Raw genomic sequence first — 16677 nt, 5'->3', positions numbered from 1 at the left:
AACGCAGGAGCCTCGCTGCTATTGGCTGCGCCGAGGCGCGCCGGGTGCTGCGGGCGCGCCGGCGCGCCGCCACGCGCCGCTCTGCGGGGCTACCGGGGGGTTACCGGGGGGCACCGGGGGGCTACGCGGTGAGTGCGGAGCGAGGGGGGGGGGGACACACACAGGGCACCGGCACGGCTCGGGTTGGGGTGCGCTGCCCACGGGGAGCCCCCCACCCGGCTGCCCTCCCCCGGTAGCCCCCCGCAGCGGGGGTCTCCCCAAGGCTCAGCCCTTCCCGGGGGTCCCGGTGGAGCCCCCCCAACCCCCCGAAATCCCCGTCCCGTTCCCAGCCCCGCTGTCCCCTCCCCTGCTTGCGCAACGGCCCGGGAGCCGCACCCGGGGTGACCCTTGGTCGGGCCCAGCGTTTCGGTAGCCAGCTCGGCCTCCCCAGTAGCCCCCCGGTGGTTGACCCCCGGTGGTTGCCCCCCCCCCCCCCCGGTGCTCGCCCCCCGGTGCTCCGTTGTCCTTCGTCCCCTCCGCAGGTTGGCCATGGAGTTCACGCACAAGCGGGGCAAGCGGCAGGACGACAGCGGGCTGGGCAGCGTCCTCGACCTGCTGCTGGCCAACGCCAGGCTGGTGCTGGGTGTCAGCGGGGCCGCCGTGCTCGCCATCGCCACGCTGGCCGTCAAACGGGTGAGGATGGTTGGGGGGCTTCGGGATGGGGCTACCGAGGATGCCCAACTCCCCGGCCACATCACCCGGAGACAGGCTGTGGGGCTGCGCCCTCAAGCAGTTTGCCCTCTTTGCTGCTTCGTTTGGGGGGTTTGGGGTGCCGTGTCCCTTCCAGGAAGGTGTCTCAGGTCTTATTCCTATTTGGATACCTCAATGTTTTCCCTTTAAAAATCTGTAGGTGGCTAATGTGCGTCTTTCTGGCTTCATAAACTTAATTTTTTGGGTAAGTAGGAGCCCCACACACAGCTGTGCTTACCCACGTGTATCAGAGGGGCAGTTGCTCTCTAGTTTGGGATGCGATTGCCAAAAAATGGTGGTGAGAGGACAGCTTGGCACGCTGGTTTTCCTTGCGGGACGGCCCCTTGCTCATCCAGTGCTGGCAGCCTTCTGCAGAGGGGGCTGGTGGTCGCAGGGCTTTCCCTCCCTGGGTTTGTGTGGGTGCCACGGCCAGAACAAGGAGCCTTTGGGGGACTGCAGCTCCTGCAGCAGGGATGGGAGAGCCCCCACTGCGTTCCCTCTGGGCGAGGTGTGGGATTTTTTTGGGACCTCACATCCCCTCCTGTCTCTCCCTCCAGCTGATAGACCGAGCCACGAGCCCTCGCGATGACGGCGATCCCAAAGCCGAGCAGAAGACCCTGGAGGAGAGCTGGCAGGACTTGGCCTTGATCAAAGCCACACAAAAACCTCCCAAGAGGCAGCGAAGGGAAGACCTCAGCGAGCCCCTGCTCCCTCCGGCTCCACCACCGGCACCAGGTGATGCTCGCAGTCAGGGCGCCGGGCTCCAGGGGTGAATGAAGATCACCTTGATGCTCTGGGGCCGCCTGCGTCTGTGCTCCCGGCTGCCTGGGAGCACCACGTTATTTTTAGCTCCGTGGTCGGAAAGCTGACCCGATTGTGCCTTCCTCTGTGGGAGGCTCCCGAGCCGCGGCCCCTTTTTTGGCAGTGCCTGTGCTGTTCGCAGCCCGGGTGGCTCAGCCAGCCCGGCGCGGTGCAGGCTCTGCCTGGGCTTTTTTTGTTTCCCGTTGAACAATGCCTGTTTTTTTTTGGGGTCAGCTCCGTGTAGGGAGCAAGGTGTGCTCGTGGACAAAGGCTGATTTGCCTGGCTTGGTGTGGGGCAGGTCCTGAGGTGCTGTGCCCTGATCAGGATTGTTGGCAGCACCGAAGTGATTTGGCAGGCACCGGGGCAGGGCTGGGGATGCCGAAGGGTGGAGGGGACAAAGAGTGGGGCTGAGGCTTGCAGAGGGCCCTGGCACTTCATCCTGGCCTGGCTGCTGCTGCTTAGCCTGGGCTGCCCTCCTCTAGCACCGCTGGGTGCTGCTGGGTTTTGGGGTTTGAGCCCCAAAACTGCTGTAAGGCGCTGTTAAGGTCAGAGTTCCGCGTGGTGCCCCTCTCGGTGAGCTCAGCCTCACCTCTGAAGGCTGAGGGCTGCACTTGGAGCTCCCGCTTTCACCAGTCACTGGTATAGCCGATCTGCCCAGAGCCGTGACTTTTTCCTTAGCCCCATCCCCTTCTTGCAGAGCCCAGGGCTTGCCCGGCACCTCCGGAGCCTCCTCAAGTGGAATCCATCCCCCAGCGCTGCCTCACGCTGCAGGAGAAGCTCCTCTTGCACCACAGCAGCCTCCTGGCCGTGCACGAGGCACAAGCAGCGTTCGGCCGGCAGCTGGCCCGCGGCATCTGCACCGAGCTGCAAAACTTCCTGAGGAACAAGTGCCCGGAGCTGCCTTTTGGCAACCTCTTCCTCAGCGGTCCCCTGCTCGACGGCCTCGGGGCTCTCGCCGCTGACCACGTCCACTTCATGCTGCCCGTGGTCCTCGACGCCGCGCTCTGGAGCCTCATCCCGGGGGAGGACACGGTGGTGAGAAACCCCCGGTACTGGCTGATCAAGAGGAGGGCCCTGGAGTATTTCCCTCGGGGGTGCAGCCCCTGGGATAAGTTCCTGGTGGGTCGCTACCTCTCCTCCAACGCGCTCAACGAGACCCTGCACAAGCTGCTGGTGGCTTCCATCAACTGGCCGGCCATCGGCAGCCTCCTGGGCGGCCTCATCCGCCCGCTGGTGGCCTCCAGGGAGCTGAGGCTGGAGGTGAAACACGAGGAGATGGAGCTGAGCATCGCCCTCTTCCCCGTGGTGGAGATGGACGGCAGGGTTCTGCTGGCCGCTCCTCCCCGGGGCTTGGTGGAAAACCTCTGGCTGGAGAGCTTCGGCAGGGCGGAGGCCTCCAAGGTGAGGGAGCTGGATGCTGGCGATGCTGGAGCCCGGCAGCGTTGCCTCCGTGTCTTGAACAACGTCTGCAGGAGCCACCCTGCCCTGCACAGACTGAGCGGCAGCCCCTTGGTGCACGTCGTGCTGCACCTCAGCGCCGCGGGGTGGGACTGGGCAGAGGGCAGCCTCGCCGCCCGCTTCCAGCAGGTGCTGGAGGAGCTGGTGGGCTACCTGGAGCGAGGCGTCCTGCCCTCCTACTTCAACCACAAGGTCAACCTCTTCGGCGAGCTGCTGGAGGAGGAGGTCGAGGAGATGGGCTTCTTGCTCTACAGGGCGGTGGCCGAGCCAGAATTGCTGCTGGGGGAGAAATGAGCGCTGCCTGGGGAGCCCCCCACCCCACCCAGCGTCGGGTGTGCCCCCTCTGCCTGCTGCTCCCTGCCGTGGGTTGTGATGCTTCTAGTTGCCTAGTCGGTAAGAGGCCAAGTTCTTGCACTTTATGAACCAAACTGTTTCTTTTTCTGAGCAAAACGTGCCTGAGAAGAAGAGGGCGGGCGGCGGCGTAAGGAGCCTCTTGCTGCGAGGCTCTGCCTTAGCCAGGGGGAACCCAGCCTGCGCCTGGAGTACCTAAAGGCGAGTCCCCTCTGCTGGGAGCCACCACGGGGCAAGTTTGGCCTCTGGTTTCCAGCAAACTGTCTGTTCCCAGCTGCCAGGCTCCCCTCGTGCTCTGAAACTGAGACCTGAGCGGGGCCGAGCTTCCCCTGCCTCCTGGGGCAGCCCCTTCCCTTGCGAGGGAGCTGGAGAGGTTTGGTCCCTTGCTGCTGCTGCAAACCTCAGGGTTTGGGGCGTCCTGGGTGCTGTGTGGGTCCTTCTGCCAGCACCCAACGTGTTCTTCCAGTGCCATGCTGCTGGGCTGGGCTGGGAGCCTCATCCCTCGCCCAGGCCGGGATGTTGCCAGAACAAAATAAAGCCCAGGGGATGCCCGCACGGCTCTCTGGGCACTGCAAAGTGTTGCTGGAGTGAATGTGACTGCAGGGTTAGTCGTTGGAAAGCCTTTTGGCTGCCAAACGGGCAAGCTCAGCCCTACCTGGTGGTTGTGCCCGAAGGAGGGGCTCTGTGCCCCTTTCCTGGAGCCGCTGTGGGGTTGGAAGGGTGGTGGCAGAGGAGCTGCGGGCTCCTGGGTGGCACTGCCAGCGTCTGGGTGGGTACTGGCTGCTCTAACAAGTCCCCTCCAGCCTGTCAAGTGACCTTTCCGTGCATGTTTTGCTGCTGTCTTGGTGTCCTGTTCTCCTGGAGCCTCGTGGCGTGGGGCAGGAGGGGACGGGAACGATGCTTGGAGCAGAGTGCTTGCAAGAACTGCAGTGGCTCCTGCTGCTTTTTATGGTGATCTGTTTTGTTGGAGTGTTTTGTTCTTTTTTCCCCTCGGAGGGGCTGCTAGCGGGCTTTGGCTCCGGCCACAGCCCAGGTGTGAAGGAATGCACCCCTGTGTTTAACGGGGAGAGCGGTGCTGGTTTTGCACACTGGTGGGGATGGAAAAATCCTACGGACTTCAACGTGAGCACCTGCTGTGGTTCAGTTTCCTTGAGTTATCTTGTTTATGGGAGGGAAAGAAAACAACAGCTGTGTTTCCTCCCGGCCTGAAGATGAATCTGTTCCTCCAAACCACTTCCCAAGTGTTAGCCGTGAGAATAAACCCGCACTGTGTACCCTGGTCCTCGTCTCAGCTCTGTTTTGTCTCCTCTCCCCTGATAAGGGCTGAAGCTGTCCTGGAGTGCCGGGCTGTGGTGCGAGCTGCCTGGTGGTGCTGAGCTCGTGCCGTTTCCCTGCTGGCTCTCACCACTCCCTGAGCACCAACTGGGGCTAAACCAGTAAAGCTGGTAGCAGCCAGCGCCATCAGCAACGCCGAACCTGCTGCCTGTGTGCTCTGCAGACGTTTCCTGCTGCTGGTGCCGTTTGGAGGCTGCTGCCAGCTCAGTGACTGCATCACAGAGCCTCGTAATCCTGTTATTTTCGCCACCGGGTCTGTATTTTTAGGCTACAGCTGTTAAGAGGGGGAGCGAGGGGTGCAGGGAAACGCAACGTGAATTCTCCTGACCTTCCTCTGTAGCTGTAGGCTGACAGCAACGAGCAGTGGCAGGGTTAGAAGCTCTTTTTTTTTTTATCCTCAAAGCGATCCTGTGCTGCTGTGACCACCCCTGCTTCGAGCTACCCTCTAAAATTGAGCTGTGTCCCCTCAGGACTGACCCAAGGGAGCTGCCCTGTGCTCAGGAGCAGCCCCAGAGGCCTTGGGGGAACAGCTGAGCGCTGCCCCCTGGCAGAAGAGAACAAGGCAGGGGTGTGGAACTCCTTGCTTTGAAGTAAAGAAAGCCCAAACAGAGGGAGGAGGCAGGCTGGCTTTCTCAGGGAGCTCAGACTAAACGAAGTGCAGGAAAAAAGGCACTCCCTCCAGGTTCAGCCCCGTGTCTCTCTTTCCCTGGACAGCAGCACGACAACAAATGTAGCCGTGGAGATGAAACTGCTTTCCCTTCACCCCTGCAGCTCCCTGCTAAAAAAAAAAAAGCTGCAGGGAGTTTGTGCCAAGAAAGCTGCTGTATTGTTCCGAGGAGTGAATGGAAAGAACAAGACTTGGGTGGGTGCTTTCACAGGAATCGTGTAACTACTGTGAGCTGGAAGAAACAGCAAGTTGCCACCGTATCCAATTTAAAAATTAAATAATCTTTTAATACAAAGTTATTACTCTAACAAAAATAACTTCCATTAGCTAGCAGCGTCACGCTGGCACGCCTCGAGGTTTGAGGAAGAATGCAGCTTCAAATTCAGGAGCAGTCTCAAACAAAGGCTCTCCCTGAGCACTGCAGCTGAGCTTCCCCTGCAGGGCGGGACCAGCTCCATCCTCTCTGCACCTGGCTCTCCTTCACGGATGGACAACCAAGGTAAGAGGGGCACGGGGCTGTGACAAAACACAAGGAATGGTGCTCAGGGAGCTTAAAATAAATTTCCACACCGTGGAAAGCCAGGAGGTGAGGAGAGTTAAGCAGCCCTGGGGCTTGTCCCAGTGGCTACGACCCAGCTCCCCACGCAGAAATGCCGTGTGGATGTGACCACAGTGGGAGCTGCAAGTGGACGAGACCCACTGCAGTTTTCTCTGCAGACTCACAGTTTCCAAATGCTTCCAATTACTCCAATCAGCTCAGCAGAAGAGCAGCTGAAATCCAAAGGATAACACAAGCAGTGGAGCCGCTTCTCAGAGCTGCTCGAACCCTTGCTGCCCAGCCCTGCTGAGCGATGAAGGTAGCCCCGGCAGGAGCAGGCTGCACCCAGCCCCTCCAGAAAGCCCTCAGGCTCGGTTCTGTCGCAGCTCCCAGACTCTCAGGAGAAGCCACCCAGGCTCAGTGGTTGTGAGGACAGGTTTTCTTCGTGTGGCCAGGCTGGTGGCAAACGCTACAGGTCCGTGGTTTCTTGGCAGTGCCTCCTGAGGAGAGGTCGCTTGGTCTCTTCATCTTACTCCCCATCTCCCTTGAGTACCCGCTGCTCCCAAAGTGGTGCCACGAGGCGTCTCCAGAAGCCCCTACAAAGGAACGACTTGGATTAAAATACCTTTGAAAGCATGCAGGTGAAAATGAGAAGACAGGTTCACAGTGGCAGGAGATCAAGGATTTCACCACCCCAGCCGCTCAAATTAGTCCTGAAACCACGCTTGGTTCAGATTTGTCTGAGCATTTGCATGTTATCCATTCGTCCTGCAGCATCAGAGAAATGTGTGAGCAGAACAGGGAAAACCGATCTTTCTGGTTGCGTGCTCTCATGCCAGAATAAGACTTGGTTTTAAAGGAGCTCTGAAAATTTTCATTCTACCCCTTTAGGGCCAAATGTCTAAGAAGGAGGAGGCTGGTGTTGAGGAACTCTCTCAGACCACGTCTCCACCTCTGTACTTTGCTTACAGTGCTTCTGTGTCAATGCTTTTTCTGTCTTTTTCTTTTCTTTGTGATTTTTTTAGTGGGTATTTGCTTTCAGCACCTTTCCACTGCAGCCACGCTCAGTGTCAAAGCTTCGGGCAGGCTTGGCCTTTCACTGAGTTCCTAAACTGGGGCAGAGGGAGCACCACAGCTTCCCTGACGTGACACAAGAGGGTTTAAGACTGCCAAATGTGGTGTCACCGCTTCAACTCTGCATCAAGTCGGGAACAGCTCTCCCAAAACCAAACACTAAGATGTGGGACAGACAAATTCTGTCCCAGACAGACAGCTGGGAAGCCTGCTGGGCTTCATCCAGGGCCACATGGACAGACAGACGGGCAAGCTTACGGCATGGCAAAGCAAAGCATCCTGCTGCTGCTTAGAGCTCGGTGGATCTGTGATAGGAGGACGCATCCTGCTGGCATTCACAGAAAGGTAAGCCTGACTTGATTGAAGCACAACATTTGAAGTGCTGTAATGCTGCTGACAGACAGCCTAAGACAAACCTGAAGTCTGCCAAATGTAAGAGATCCTACAAAAGCTGTGCAGTGACAGCATTATGGACATATGAGCAATGTCTGCTGGGCTTAGCTTTAAGACCAGCCTCCAAGCCTTGCCTCTCACCCCGAGCCCAGCCTTACCTGGTGCTGCATTTTCGTCAGCCCACTGGAAGAAGCCGCACTGCTGCTCTCTGGGTTTTGAGCAGGTGTGGAACTGCCGCCCCTTGTTAGGACCGTCTTTTTGGACAGTGCGTGTGACAGCTGGCTGCTCACAATTGCAGACTGTGCCACCTCCTGAGCCGGAGTTGTTGCTTCCAAAGAGCTCCGGGCCTCTCCCTCCTCCTCCTGGTCTCTGAAAGCCTGCTTGGCCCCTTCCCCCGAAGGGCTGGGGCGGCGCAGAGCCCCGCAGAGCCGCGTTGCTTCTGTCCTCTGACTGCTCGTTAGCCCAGAGGAAAAAATTGCAGGTATTGGCGTTACATTTGTAAAACTGCCTGCCTTGATTGGGTCCCTCTTTGCGCACCGTTAACAGCGTGGCTTCGTTCCCACAGTTGCACACCACTGCGTTGTTCCCGTTGTCTGGAGCAGCTGCAGGAGCAGGCCTGTGTGCTCTCGGGGTATTCAAGGAGAGGAGATGTCCCGCTGCCGGGTTCGTGGCCCCCCTCGCCTGCCTGCTGTCGCTGCTTGCTCTGCTGAAGGAGTTGTTGGCCTGCGAGTGGTTGGCTTGCTGGCTGGCTGGCGGTGCAGGCTGCGTCGACCTGTTTAAGTACTTCAGGTCCAGGAGCTCTCTCAGCATCTCATCGCAGCCGCCGATGCAGCCAACAAACTCCAGGGGCATCACGGGTGGAACGCTGCCTCTCTTGAACTTAAACTTCAGCCTAAAAGGAAAGGGAGAATACAAACCTACCAGTTCATACAGCTTCTCATCAAAGACCTCAATTTGGACTTGTTTTTTTTTAATTCTGCTGTACTGATGCTGTTTACCTCTTTCCCTCCACCTTCTTTCCGTCCCCAACCCACAGGAGTGCTGCTCCAGCTGTCCAAGATTGGGACAGAAAATGATTGCCCAGCCTAGCCCATGGAAATCTCTGGCCCTGGTGACTAACACAACGTCTGAGGGGTTACATTTCCCTCGGGGATACCTGGTGTGACCTACCTGTGAACAGGATGGGGTCCACACTCAGCACAGATGCTCTCGTCCTTGGCCACGTCCAGCACGAAATCAGGAAACCAGACTGCAGTTTTACAAGCCGGATAGCCCATGCAGCTGAGATAGAACCTGCCGTGGGACAAAGGCACCACATGAAGAAGAGGTAATATCGAGACAGGCAGTGATATTTCTCCTCTCCTCTCAGCTGTCAGAAGCTGTCCAAACAACATTTGGTTTTAACTTGAGAATGAGGTTCAGCTGAGTCCACGCAGCTTGTGTAGCTGGTGGGGTTCATCAGCTGAAGCCCAAGTTTTCAAGCATGCTGCAGAGAGAAGGTGAACGAACACTTAGAAAGCAGCCTCCTGTGTATGAAATGATAAAAAGGTCACCGACCCGCCGTTCCTCTTGGTCTTCAGGACCATGTCGTTGTTGCACTGTGGGCATTTCCGAATGGGAACAGGCATTGCTGGGTAGACTTCCTCTTGCTCAGCAATTTCTGTGGCTTCTCCAAAATATTGAGCCAGGGCCTGGTCCAGCCTGTAAGGAAACGAGCAGAGCATCCTGTCTCCTCTGCAAAATGCCATCAGGCAGTGAATTACTGCCTGCTGCCCTCTGCACAGCCCCTCTGAGCTTCTCCGTGAGCGTGATGACTCAGCACTGTGCCTCGAGATGTGGATGTGCCATGGAAGAGGTCAGTGCACTCTGACATCTCTTCCAGCCAGCTCCGAATTTAATGCAAGCAGCTGAAACCACAATGAGCAGCTAGCAGCCCGTGACAGCGTGCCACACTGAGCTGCCCCATCCCATGCAGATGCCTGCATGCACTGGGCAGAGCTCCAAGAAGACAATGTGACAGGATCCCACTCCAGGCTGAGCCTCAGATGACAGGCCAGCACCCCTCAGACCAGCAAAGCGAGTGGAAGAGGGTAAAGATTGAACTCACTTGTTGGCTCTGGCCACGGCCTCAATGAAGACTTGTTTGTACTTCTGGACCTGCTGCTGCAACACTACAGATTTGTCTTTCTTCCCCTCGCAGATCAGCTTCAGATCAGCCTCCAGCTCGGCTCGAAGGTCAGGCTTGGACATCTCGTAGCCCATGGAATCGTAGCCTGAGGAGCACATTGCAGGGTAAGTGAAAGGAACAAACAAGGAAGGAACCTGCCCTCCTCCTGACAAGTGCTGCCCCTACCTTCAACCAGCCCCATGCCCAGGTGGCCCGGGAGGAACCTCTGATCTGCTGTGAGGCCCACGTACATCCGGGTCTTGATTGTCTCAATGTGCTCTGCGTGAGTGGCGTCAGTCCCTGAAAGCAGACAGGCTGTTAGTTGAAATTAGGTGCCGAGAAGAGACTTCCCCTGAGCCTACTAAAGGGAAAGGGGGACAGAACTTATAGCCAGAAGCAGCACTGGCCTCACGTTCTGTTGGCACTGAGGCCAACAAGGTGCAAACATGCCCCTGACCCTAAACTGCTCATCCCCTCAGTATTGGGGACACTCTGCAGTCTCCTTAGGACCCCTGGAATTTGTCCACAGGTCTCAACTATTCCCCTGTTTTGTATATTTAAGTAAGTTCTTATCTGAAGTGACTTGTAGAGAACTCCCTGCTCTGAGGGTGGGACAGAGCTGGTACCAGGTAAGCTCAGAAGCTGTGAACAAAGCTCTCCCAAGAGGGAAAGGCCACGCTGCCCATACTGACCAATGCCATGTTTCTCCATGAGTGCAATGAGATCCGCTTCTGAGAGCAGCAATGGAGGGCTGGTTTCCCCATCCACCATCTCCACTGTAGTGGGCTGGAAGCGGGACCCTTTCTGATACAGTGGGATAACCTGAAGGGAAGGAGAATCTCTTTGAAACTGCCTCGCTGGACCACTCACTGAAGACAAAAAGTCGTGCTAACTGCAGGCCAGTGCAGTAACACAACAGCACCCTGCTCTGGAGGAGATCAAGGCTCGGGGTGCTCAGGATTTGCCAGTATTGAGCTGCCAGAGAGACCACGGAATGGCAACTGCAGCTCCTCTGGGTGAGTAATCTTCCCAACGTGGAAGCAGCCCTGTGAGGTCTCTGCTGTGTCAGAAGGGGGAGAATCTAGCCAAAGCTGGCACAATAACATGGCACAGCTCTTCAGCAGAGATGTCTCCAAGTGAAACAGCCACTGGGGCAGGAATTGTCCCAGAATGTTCTGTAGGGGGGCCTGAAACCAGCTGGGAAGTTTTCCCATCGGTACAACCCACGTGCAGTTTTAAACTGCAGGTGCTCTAGCCTCTCCCATCTATGATTTTCAAGGGTGTTACCTTGTCGCTCCACTTCTCATAAGGATAGACTTCCAGATAATTTCGGGCCAGGATCATTAGTCCTTGAGCAATGAATCGCTCGTTAGCAATGTCAATCTCCACGGTCGTTTCCTGCCCCTTGGCGTCTTGAGAGCAGCAAGCCAAAAAATGGCGCACGATGAATTCATACAGTCTCTGCTCGTTGCCCTTGTATCAAACAAAAAAAGAGGGTCAGGCTCTCCTCCAGTGTTAGCAAGATGTCAAGAAATAGGTGAGAATACTGTGCTAATGACCATGCTGTTAAGAGCTCTATCTTTTTTCTCCAAGCAGTACCAACCAGCCAGTTGCATCCACCTTTATCAGACTCACCTGCAGGTTAGCAGTGTATTTGGTGGGGTGAATGGGCGGGTGAGCCTGATCTGATTTGGTTCCACTCCGAGGGGTTGGCCCACCCTGATCCAAAATCCTCTGCGCAAACGCCCCCCAGTTTGGGTCCTGCGTTTGCTGTTGCACTAAGGCGGAGAGGTTCAGCTCCTTGGGGAAAATGTTGGTCTCTGTTCGGGGATAGCTAATAAACCTTAAGAAAGACAGAAGAACACTGAAGAGGTGCTCCAGGACGCTTCCCATTTTATTTTTTTTCCTTTATTTTTTTTAAATAACTAAGTTTACCATGACAAATTTTGCTTTCTTACCCTTGAGTATAAAGTTTTTCTGCTATTTTCATGGTTTCCTTTGCATTTATTTTCAGTTTGCGGGAAGCCAGTTTCTCAAGTTCCTGTGTTGGGAGGAGCCAGAAAAAAAAACACACGTATTTGTGCATAACTCTGAGTGGTGAGTAAAACATCTGCTCAAAGTTTCTTTCACATCAGTCTTTTCAGCACAGTTCAAACATACCACGGTGTCCAGGGGCAGGGGCCTCCATTTGCTCTTTGGCTTGCTCCCAACTTCAACAACAGTTGCTACAGGATCCTAAATGCAGAATAAGCAAAAAATCTCCTTGAAGAGTTCACACAGGCTGCTTTTTAAACATCTTGAGCAAGAAGGATGTGGGAAACGTTTAGCTGGTCCTAAATCACACGACTGTTTACAAGCTTTCCTACCTCCATGCACATGTGGTAAAGGACCAGGCACGCTGTGTGATTAAAGAGCCGGTTCCTCTTCCAGTTGAAGACCACATTGCCATCTTCGTGTTCGTGTGTCACTGTTTTGAAAACCAGATCAGAGTGATATGGTAGGAATGCAGGTGAAAGACAGAGGCAATAGGGCAACGCTACTGGTAAACCTTTATCGTTCTGTGTAATGATCATGGCAAAGGAAGAGGAAATCACCCCTGCAGCAATCGTTTGTTGGTTGCCTGACACTTTTTTCCTTCTCAAAGCCATTAAACCCTTTAAGATAGAGTTCCGTGCTGATTTTCCTCCAGCATACCTTTGATTTTATAGAAGGCTTCAGGAACGAAGGCCTGGATGGCTTTAAAGCGTTCCACTACAAACCCCAGGGTTGGGAACTGGCAACTACCATAGCTGATCAGCTGATCGGCTAAAATATCCGGGAAGATCTTCCGGAGCCTCAGCGTCTGGAATCTGGTGAAAGCAGCACCTGGGAAAACAAAATGGGCACTAGAATTGAATGTAACATTGGAGGATAATTGCGATACTGCAGAGGGCTCTCTTTAATAGTCAATTGAGTATTAATTTTACTCCAATTTAAATATTAACAGTTGCAGAAGGCTTTTAGTGCTGCATGAGCCTTGCTCTCTTGCTTTTGCACAGCAGCTCAGGGCTAGCAGTCAGCTCTCATCCCCAAAGCATGGTTACGCACCTATCCTGAGGTCCAGCTCCTGCCTGACATCAACAGCATCGCTGGTTTTTTGATCCGGTTGGGTGAGGTTCTCACAGGCTGTTCTGACAGCATGAAGGGTGATCTCTGAAAAACGGGCTCGGAAAACCTGGAGGTTTGGCTTTACTGTAAGAGGGAAAAAAAAACAAACAACTTAAGTGACACAAACACCAACGGAAAGGATAAACTAATAAACAGCTGGCTTAAAAAGAGCATGCTCTCAACCTATTCTATGTCTTTCCACTGCAGGAGCGTATTTCTTGTGTATCAAAGCCAGATATTTATCAGAATTACAGCCAGTGGATTTGACCTGCACACAGCAAGACTGATAATTGAGTAAGAATGACATCTCTGGTACTAGATCTGAGCAGTGATACCTGTTAAATCAGCATTTTAATGGAAAGCAGATTGGTGCAACAGATGCTCTACACACCAGCTTTGCAAACATGAATGATCTCAAAGCCGATGTTCTCTCCTTCTCGGTCACAGTCAGTCCAGATCACCAGAGCTTGGCACTGCTGGACTTCTCGTTCAAGGGTTCTCTGAGAACAGAAAACAACACAGAATGAGACATGCCAGGCCGCTGGCTTTGTCATTTCATTTCAGAATGACTCACAAAGTGAACACGAAATGCAACGTGTATCCATAGAGATGGGTTGTTGCAATAACATTTTGTAATTGTCTCTCTCATGAGATTAGGCAGCTTTCAAAAGAAATGATTCATTTATTTATATCTAATTGTTTGTTAAAAATGCAGCTTGGATTGGATTGTACCACCGTCTGTTTTCCAAAAACGACATCTTTTGTAAAATTGAGTTGCAATTACCAATTCCACCTTGTTGGGAACAGCTTTCTGCTCTTAACAAAGTAGCTGTTCATTTTCTGCTCTAATTTTACACTAGCAGGAGACTGCCATGATACGGAAGAACAAGACAGTAGTCCTAGAAAATCCAGGAGGAATTTGCCAAACTCTAGAAACTCTGCAGTTAAGAACAAAGGTACAATCCTCCCTCTGTCTGAGACAATATTTGCAGAATCAACCTCTGAACTCTGAGTTTCAAGGAAACTGCTACCAACAACATACCTTAATATCCACGTAGTTTTCAGGACAATATTTCTCGATTTCAGCTTCAAAAAGAGCCAGAGGGTTGCAGCTGTGCCTGGTAAACAGAGGGTAAGCAGTGCGTAAGAAACTAAACCATATTGTGAGACATTCACTGGTGCTGTCACACGAGGAAATGCTGTTCAGGTACTGGAATCAATGTATTATACTATGGGCCTTAACTTGGCATTTCACACAGATTCCCAAGTTACGTTGACTCAAAAGCAGCAAAGAGAGGAAATCTGGAAGGCAGTCCTCAACGTGCAGCTTCTCCTATTTCACGTGCGGAGAACAAAAGGGGGGGAAGTTGGATAAAACAACTCACTTCCCTGGATAAGTACAAACCATTTGCGAAAGGGCAGCTTGAAATCATGAGCCAGCAAGTGTCCCGAGACGGATGTCATCACTACGGTAACGTTCTGCAAGAGACGGGGCAAGGTAATCAGTGCCCATCGTTGGCTGCAAGCTCTCCAGAGCCCTACGATCTGACACAGTTCTCACAACCCAATGCCTCCCTCCTGCTTCTTCTAACAGGCTCCTCTCCCTACAGGCATCTAAAGCTATCACCTTGTCTTCTTTTTTAGTAGGAAGCTCCCAATTCTAAATAATGTTTTTGACAGGTGGGAAAACAGAAGGATGGAAAGTTGGAAAAAAGCCAAGAAAAGAAATCCTGACTTCTTGTTTTTGCCAAAACCGGATGAGCATTTCATAACTTCAGACTTTTTTTTTTTTTTCTATAATTAGCATTTTGCACTTCTCTAATCCAGCAGTGGAATGAAAGAGAGCCCTACCTGGCCAAACATCTGGCAGTCGTATTCGTAGATCTTGTTGAACTTGGAAAACCCCTCTCTCTGGAAGGAAAAGGAGAGTTGCTAAGTTTCTGGCTGCCAACAGAAGCCAAACAAACCCGTTCCAGCTTGCTTTATGTTACGGCAGGGCACAGAAATAGAGGGCAGGTGAAAATCAGGTACTGTAGCTAAAACACCAAGGCAAGGGAGGGTGGATGGAAGTTGCCTGCATCATTTACAGAGCTGTGGGAATGGCATTCCCAGTGTACCAGCATCTTAAAACACACCCGGGGCGGTGCCAGGGTTATCACTGGTACGGAACAGACTTGGGTTGACCAGTTGTTGTCCCCACTCCTGCCAAACAACCGTCCTGCTCCACAAGATAATCAGTGCCAGCTCTGGGTCCCTTCCATCTAACCGACGTTTGTGGAAGTTTCTAGATGGGGTATTTTGATCTTAAATCATGACAATGTCTTCCTTTGACTGACGCTGTCTGTGCTCAGGTTCTCAAGAACATCTTGCAGTCAGACATCGGTTTGGTCTAGAAGCAGCTTCCAGTCCCTTGGCTTGGAAATACCAAGTAATTATGCAAACCGTTAAAGGTCACAAAACAAAGCAGCAGCTGAGAGAAGAGATCTTTGAACTCCCCTTCTCCAAACCACAGACCATCTTTGCTTCGTTCTCTGAACTTCAGTGCACCCCTGATACTTGCTGATGCTGCAGAAGCGGCGTTTTCTGACTGGGAACAGATGGTTTCAGCTCCTGAAGGCTTTTACGTACACTGCAAAGCTGGGAACAACACCGGGAACCCCCACTGCTGAGCTCAATGCCTGGAGAAAGCTGTCTGCAGGGAGAGCACAGCTGGGGAGCTGAATCCCAGCAGGGCTTCAGGATCTGAAGGAAAATGGGTCCAAGACTCCTAGATCCATTTGGGCAAGCAGTGCTTGTCCACAAAAAGAAAGAGTTTTTGTACCCTCACGTGGACAGAAAGGGACAGAGACCCTTTCCAAGCTCTGCATAAGATGCATACAAGAGACCAGGAGCTGCACAGCTGCTGAGGAGGGGCCCTGCTGAGCTGACTGCCTCCAGCCAGCTCTGCCAGACCCATGGGCTTGTGAACAAGAGGCAGGGAGACGCAGCGTGTTCCTACCCGCCGCATCCTGCTGTTGGAGAGCAGATCCGCGATTCCCCGGGCGGCATCGTTCTTCTCGGCCACGCACAGGACCTTGCGGATCCTCCGCAGCGCCGCCTCGTCCGCCGCCCGCGAGAAGAGGCGCCAGGGCTGGGGCAGCATCCTGACCCCACGGCTAGCAAGCAGCCGCGCGGGGAGGCTCATCACGGGCAGAGGGGACGGGTCCCATGGCACCACGGCAGCGTCCTGGCTCGGGGGCCACTCCCTGCAAGAAGACAGACAGCTTTAGGACCAGGAGCAGTGCGTGGATAGCACGGAGACGCTCGGGATGGAAGGGAGCTGACGGATCTCGCAGTTCCAAGCCCCTGCTGTGGGCAGGGCCCCTCCAGGCTGCCCCCAGCCCCATCCAGCCCGGCCTTGGGCACCTCTAGGGATGGGAAACCCACAGCTCCTGTGGCAGGGCCCCACCGCCCTCAGAGCGCAGGATTTCTTCCCAATACTTACCCTGGACGTCCCCTGCTGTGGTTTAAACCCGTCACCCCCCTCCTGTCCCCCTGCCCCTGACACTGAGCCCCTCCCCAGCCCCCCTGCAGCCCACTGGGGGCTCCCCCAGCGCCTCCCCGGTCCCCATCCCGGCCCTCAGCCCCCTCACGGCCTCCCCCAGCCCCGCTCCGGCCGCTCCCGGTGCCGGGGGAGGGCCCCGGGCCCCCCTCAGGCCCCCCTCAGGGCCTCACCGCCGGCCGGGCCCCCTCAGCTCAGCCCGCGCTCCCGCTCAGCTCCTGTCGCAAAAAGCGGCGCGGTTTCCCCGCAGCGTTACGACCTGCCGCAAAGCACCGCGGCGGGAGGGGGGGATAAAAAACTACACCTCCTATTGCACTGCGAGGCGGGGGGGGGGGACTACAATTATAATGGCGTCGTGGGGTCAGAACTACAACTCCCGTGATGCCGCGCGGCGGGGAGGACTACAACTATAATGGCGTTGCGAGGCGAGAACTACGATTCCCATGATGCCTCGCGGCGGGGAGGACTACAGCTA

The 16677-nt window shown here is 54.7% G+C and overlaps 2 protein-coding genes and 1 long non-coding RNA gene across 4 annotated transcripts; 2 read left to right on the top strand and 1 right to left on the bottom strand.

Moving 5' to 3' along the window:
* The first annotated feature begins 65 nt into the window (after positions 1–65).
* MIEF2 (mitochondrial elongation factor 2) lies at positions 66–4619 on the top strand. The gene is made up of 4 exons (XM_084536415.1): positions 66–128; positions 522–672; positions 1287–1464; positions 2229–4619. The coding sequence occupies exons 2-4, from the start codon at positions 529–531 to the stop codon at positions 3281–3283; spliced, it is 1377 nt and encodes a 458-aa protein (XP_084392541.1). The 5' UTR covers positions 66–128; positions 522–528; the 3' UTR covers positions 3284–4619.
* A 983-nt stretch (positions 4620–5602) lies between these two features.
* Positions 5603–16498, bottom strand: TOP3A (DNA topoisomerase III alpha). Of its 2 annotated transcripts, none has more exons than XM_084537407.1 (20): positions 16376–16498; positions 15660–15906; positions 14513–14572; positions 14067–14140; positions 13704–13779; positions 13053–13161; positions 12602–12745; positions 12209–12379; positions 11881–11981; positions 11675–11749; positions 11473–11555; positions 11150–11357; positions 10802–10987; positions 10207–10336; positions 9701–9814; positions 9455–9620; positions 8905–9048; positions 8518–8640; positions 7506–8239; positions 5603–6476 (listed from the first exon to the last, which is right to left on the bottom strand). In XM_084537407.1, the coding sequence occupies exons 2-20, from the start codon at positions 15843–15845 to the stop codon at positions 6298–6300; spliced, it is 3063 nt and encodes a 1020-aa protein (XP_084393533.1). In that variant the 5' UTR covers positions 15846–15906; positions 16376–16498; the 3' UTR covers positions 5603–6297. The 2 variants fall into 2 exon arrangements, with proteins under 2 accessions (XP_084393533.1, XP_084393534.1); XM_084537408.1 differs by having other exon boundaries at positions 16402–16433.
* On the top strand, positions 9076–13469 carry LOC311445376. The gene is made up of 5 exons (XR_014698367.1): positions 9076–9437; positions 9548–9639; positions 10297–10530; positions 11529–11611; positions 12869–13469. It is a non-coding gene; the product is annotated as an uncharacterized lncRNA (long non-coding RNA).
* Positions 16499–16677: the final 179 nt, after the last annotated feature.

Source organism: Aythya ferina (genome assembly GCF_964211825.1).
Source record: "Aythya ferina genome assembly, chromosome: 15".
Lineage (NCBI taxonomy): Eukaryota > Metazoa > Chordata > Aves > Anseriformes > Anatidae > Aythya > Aythya ferina.
This window is presented reverse-complemented; position numbering and strand designations above follow the sequence as displayed.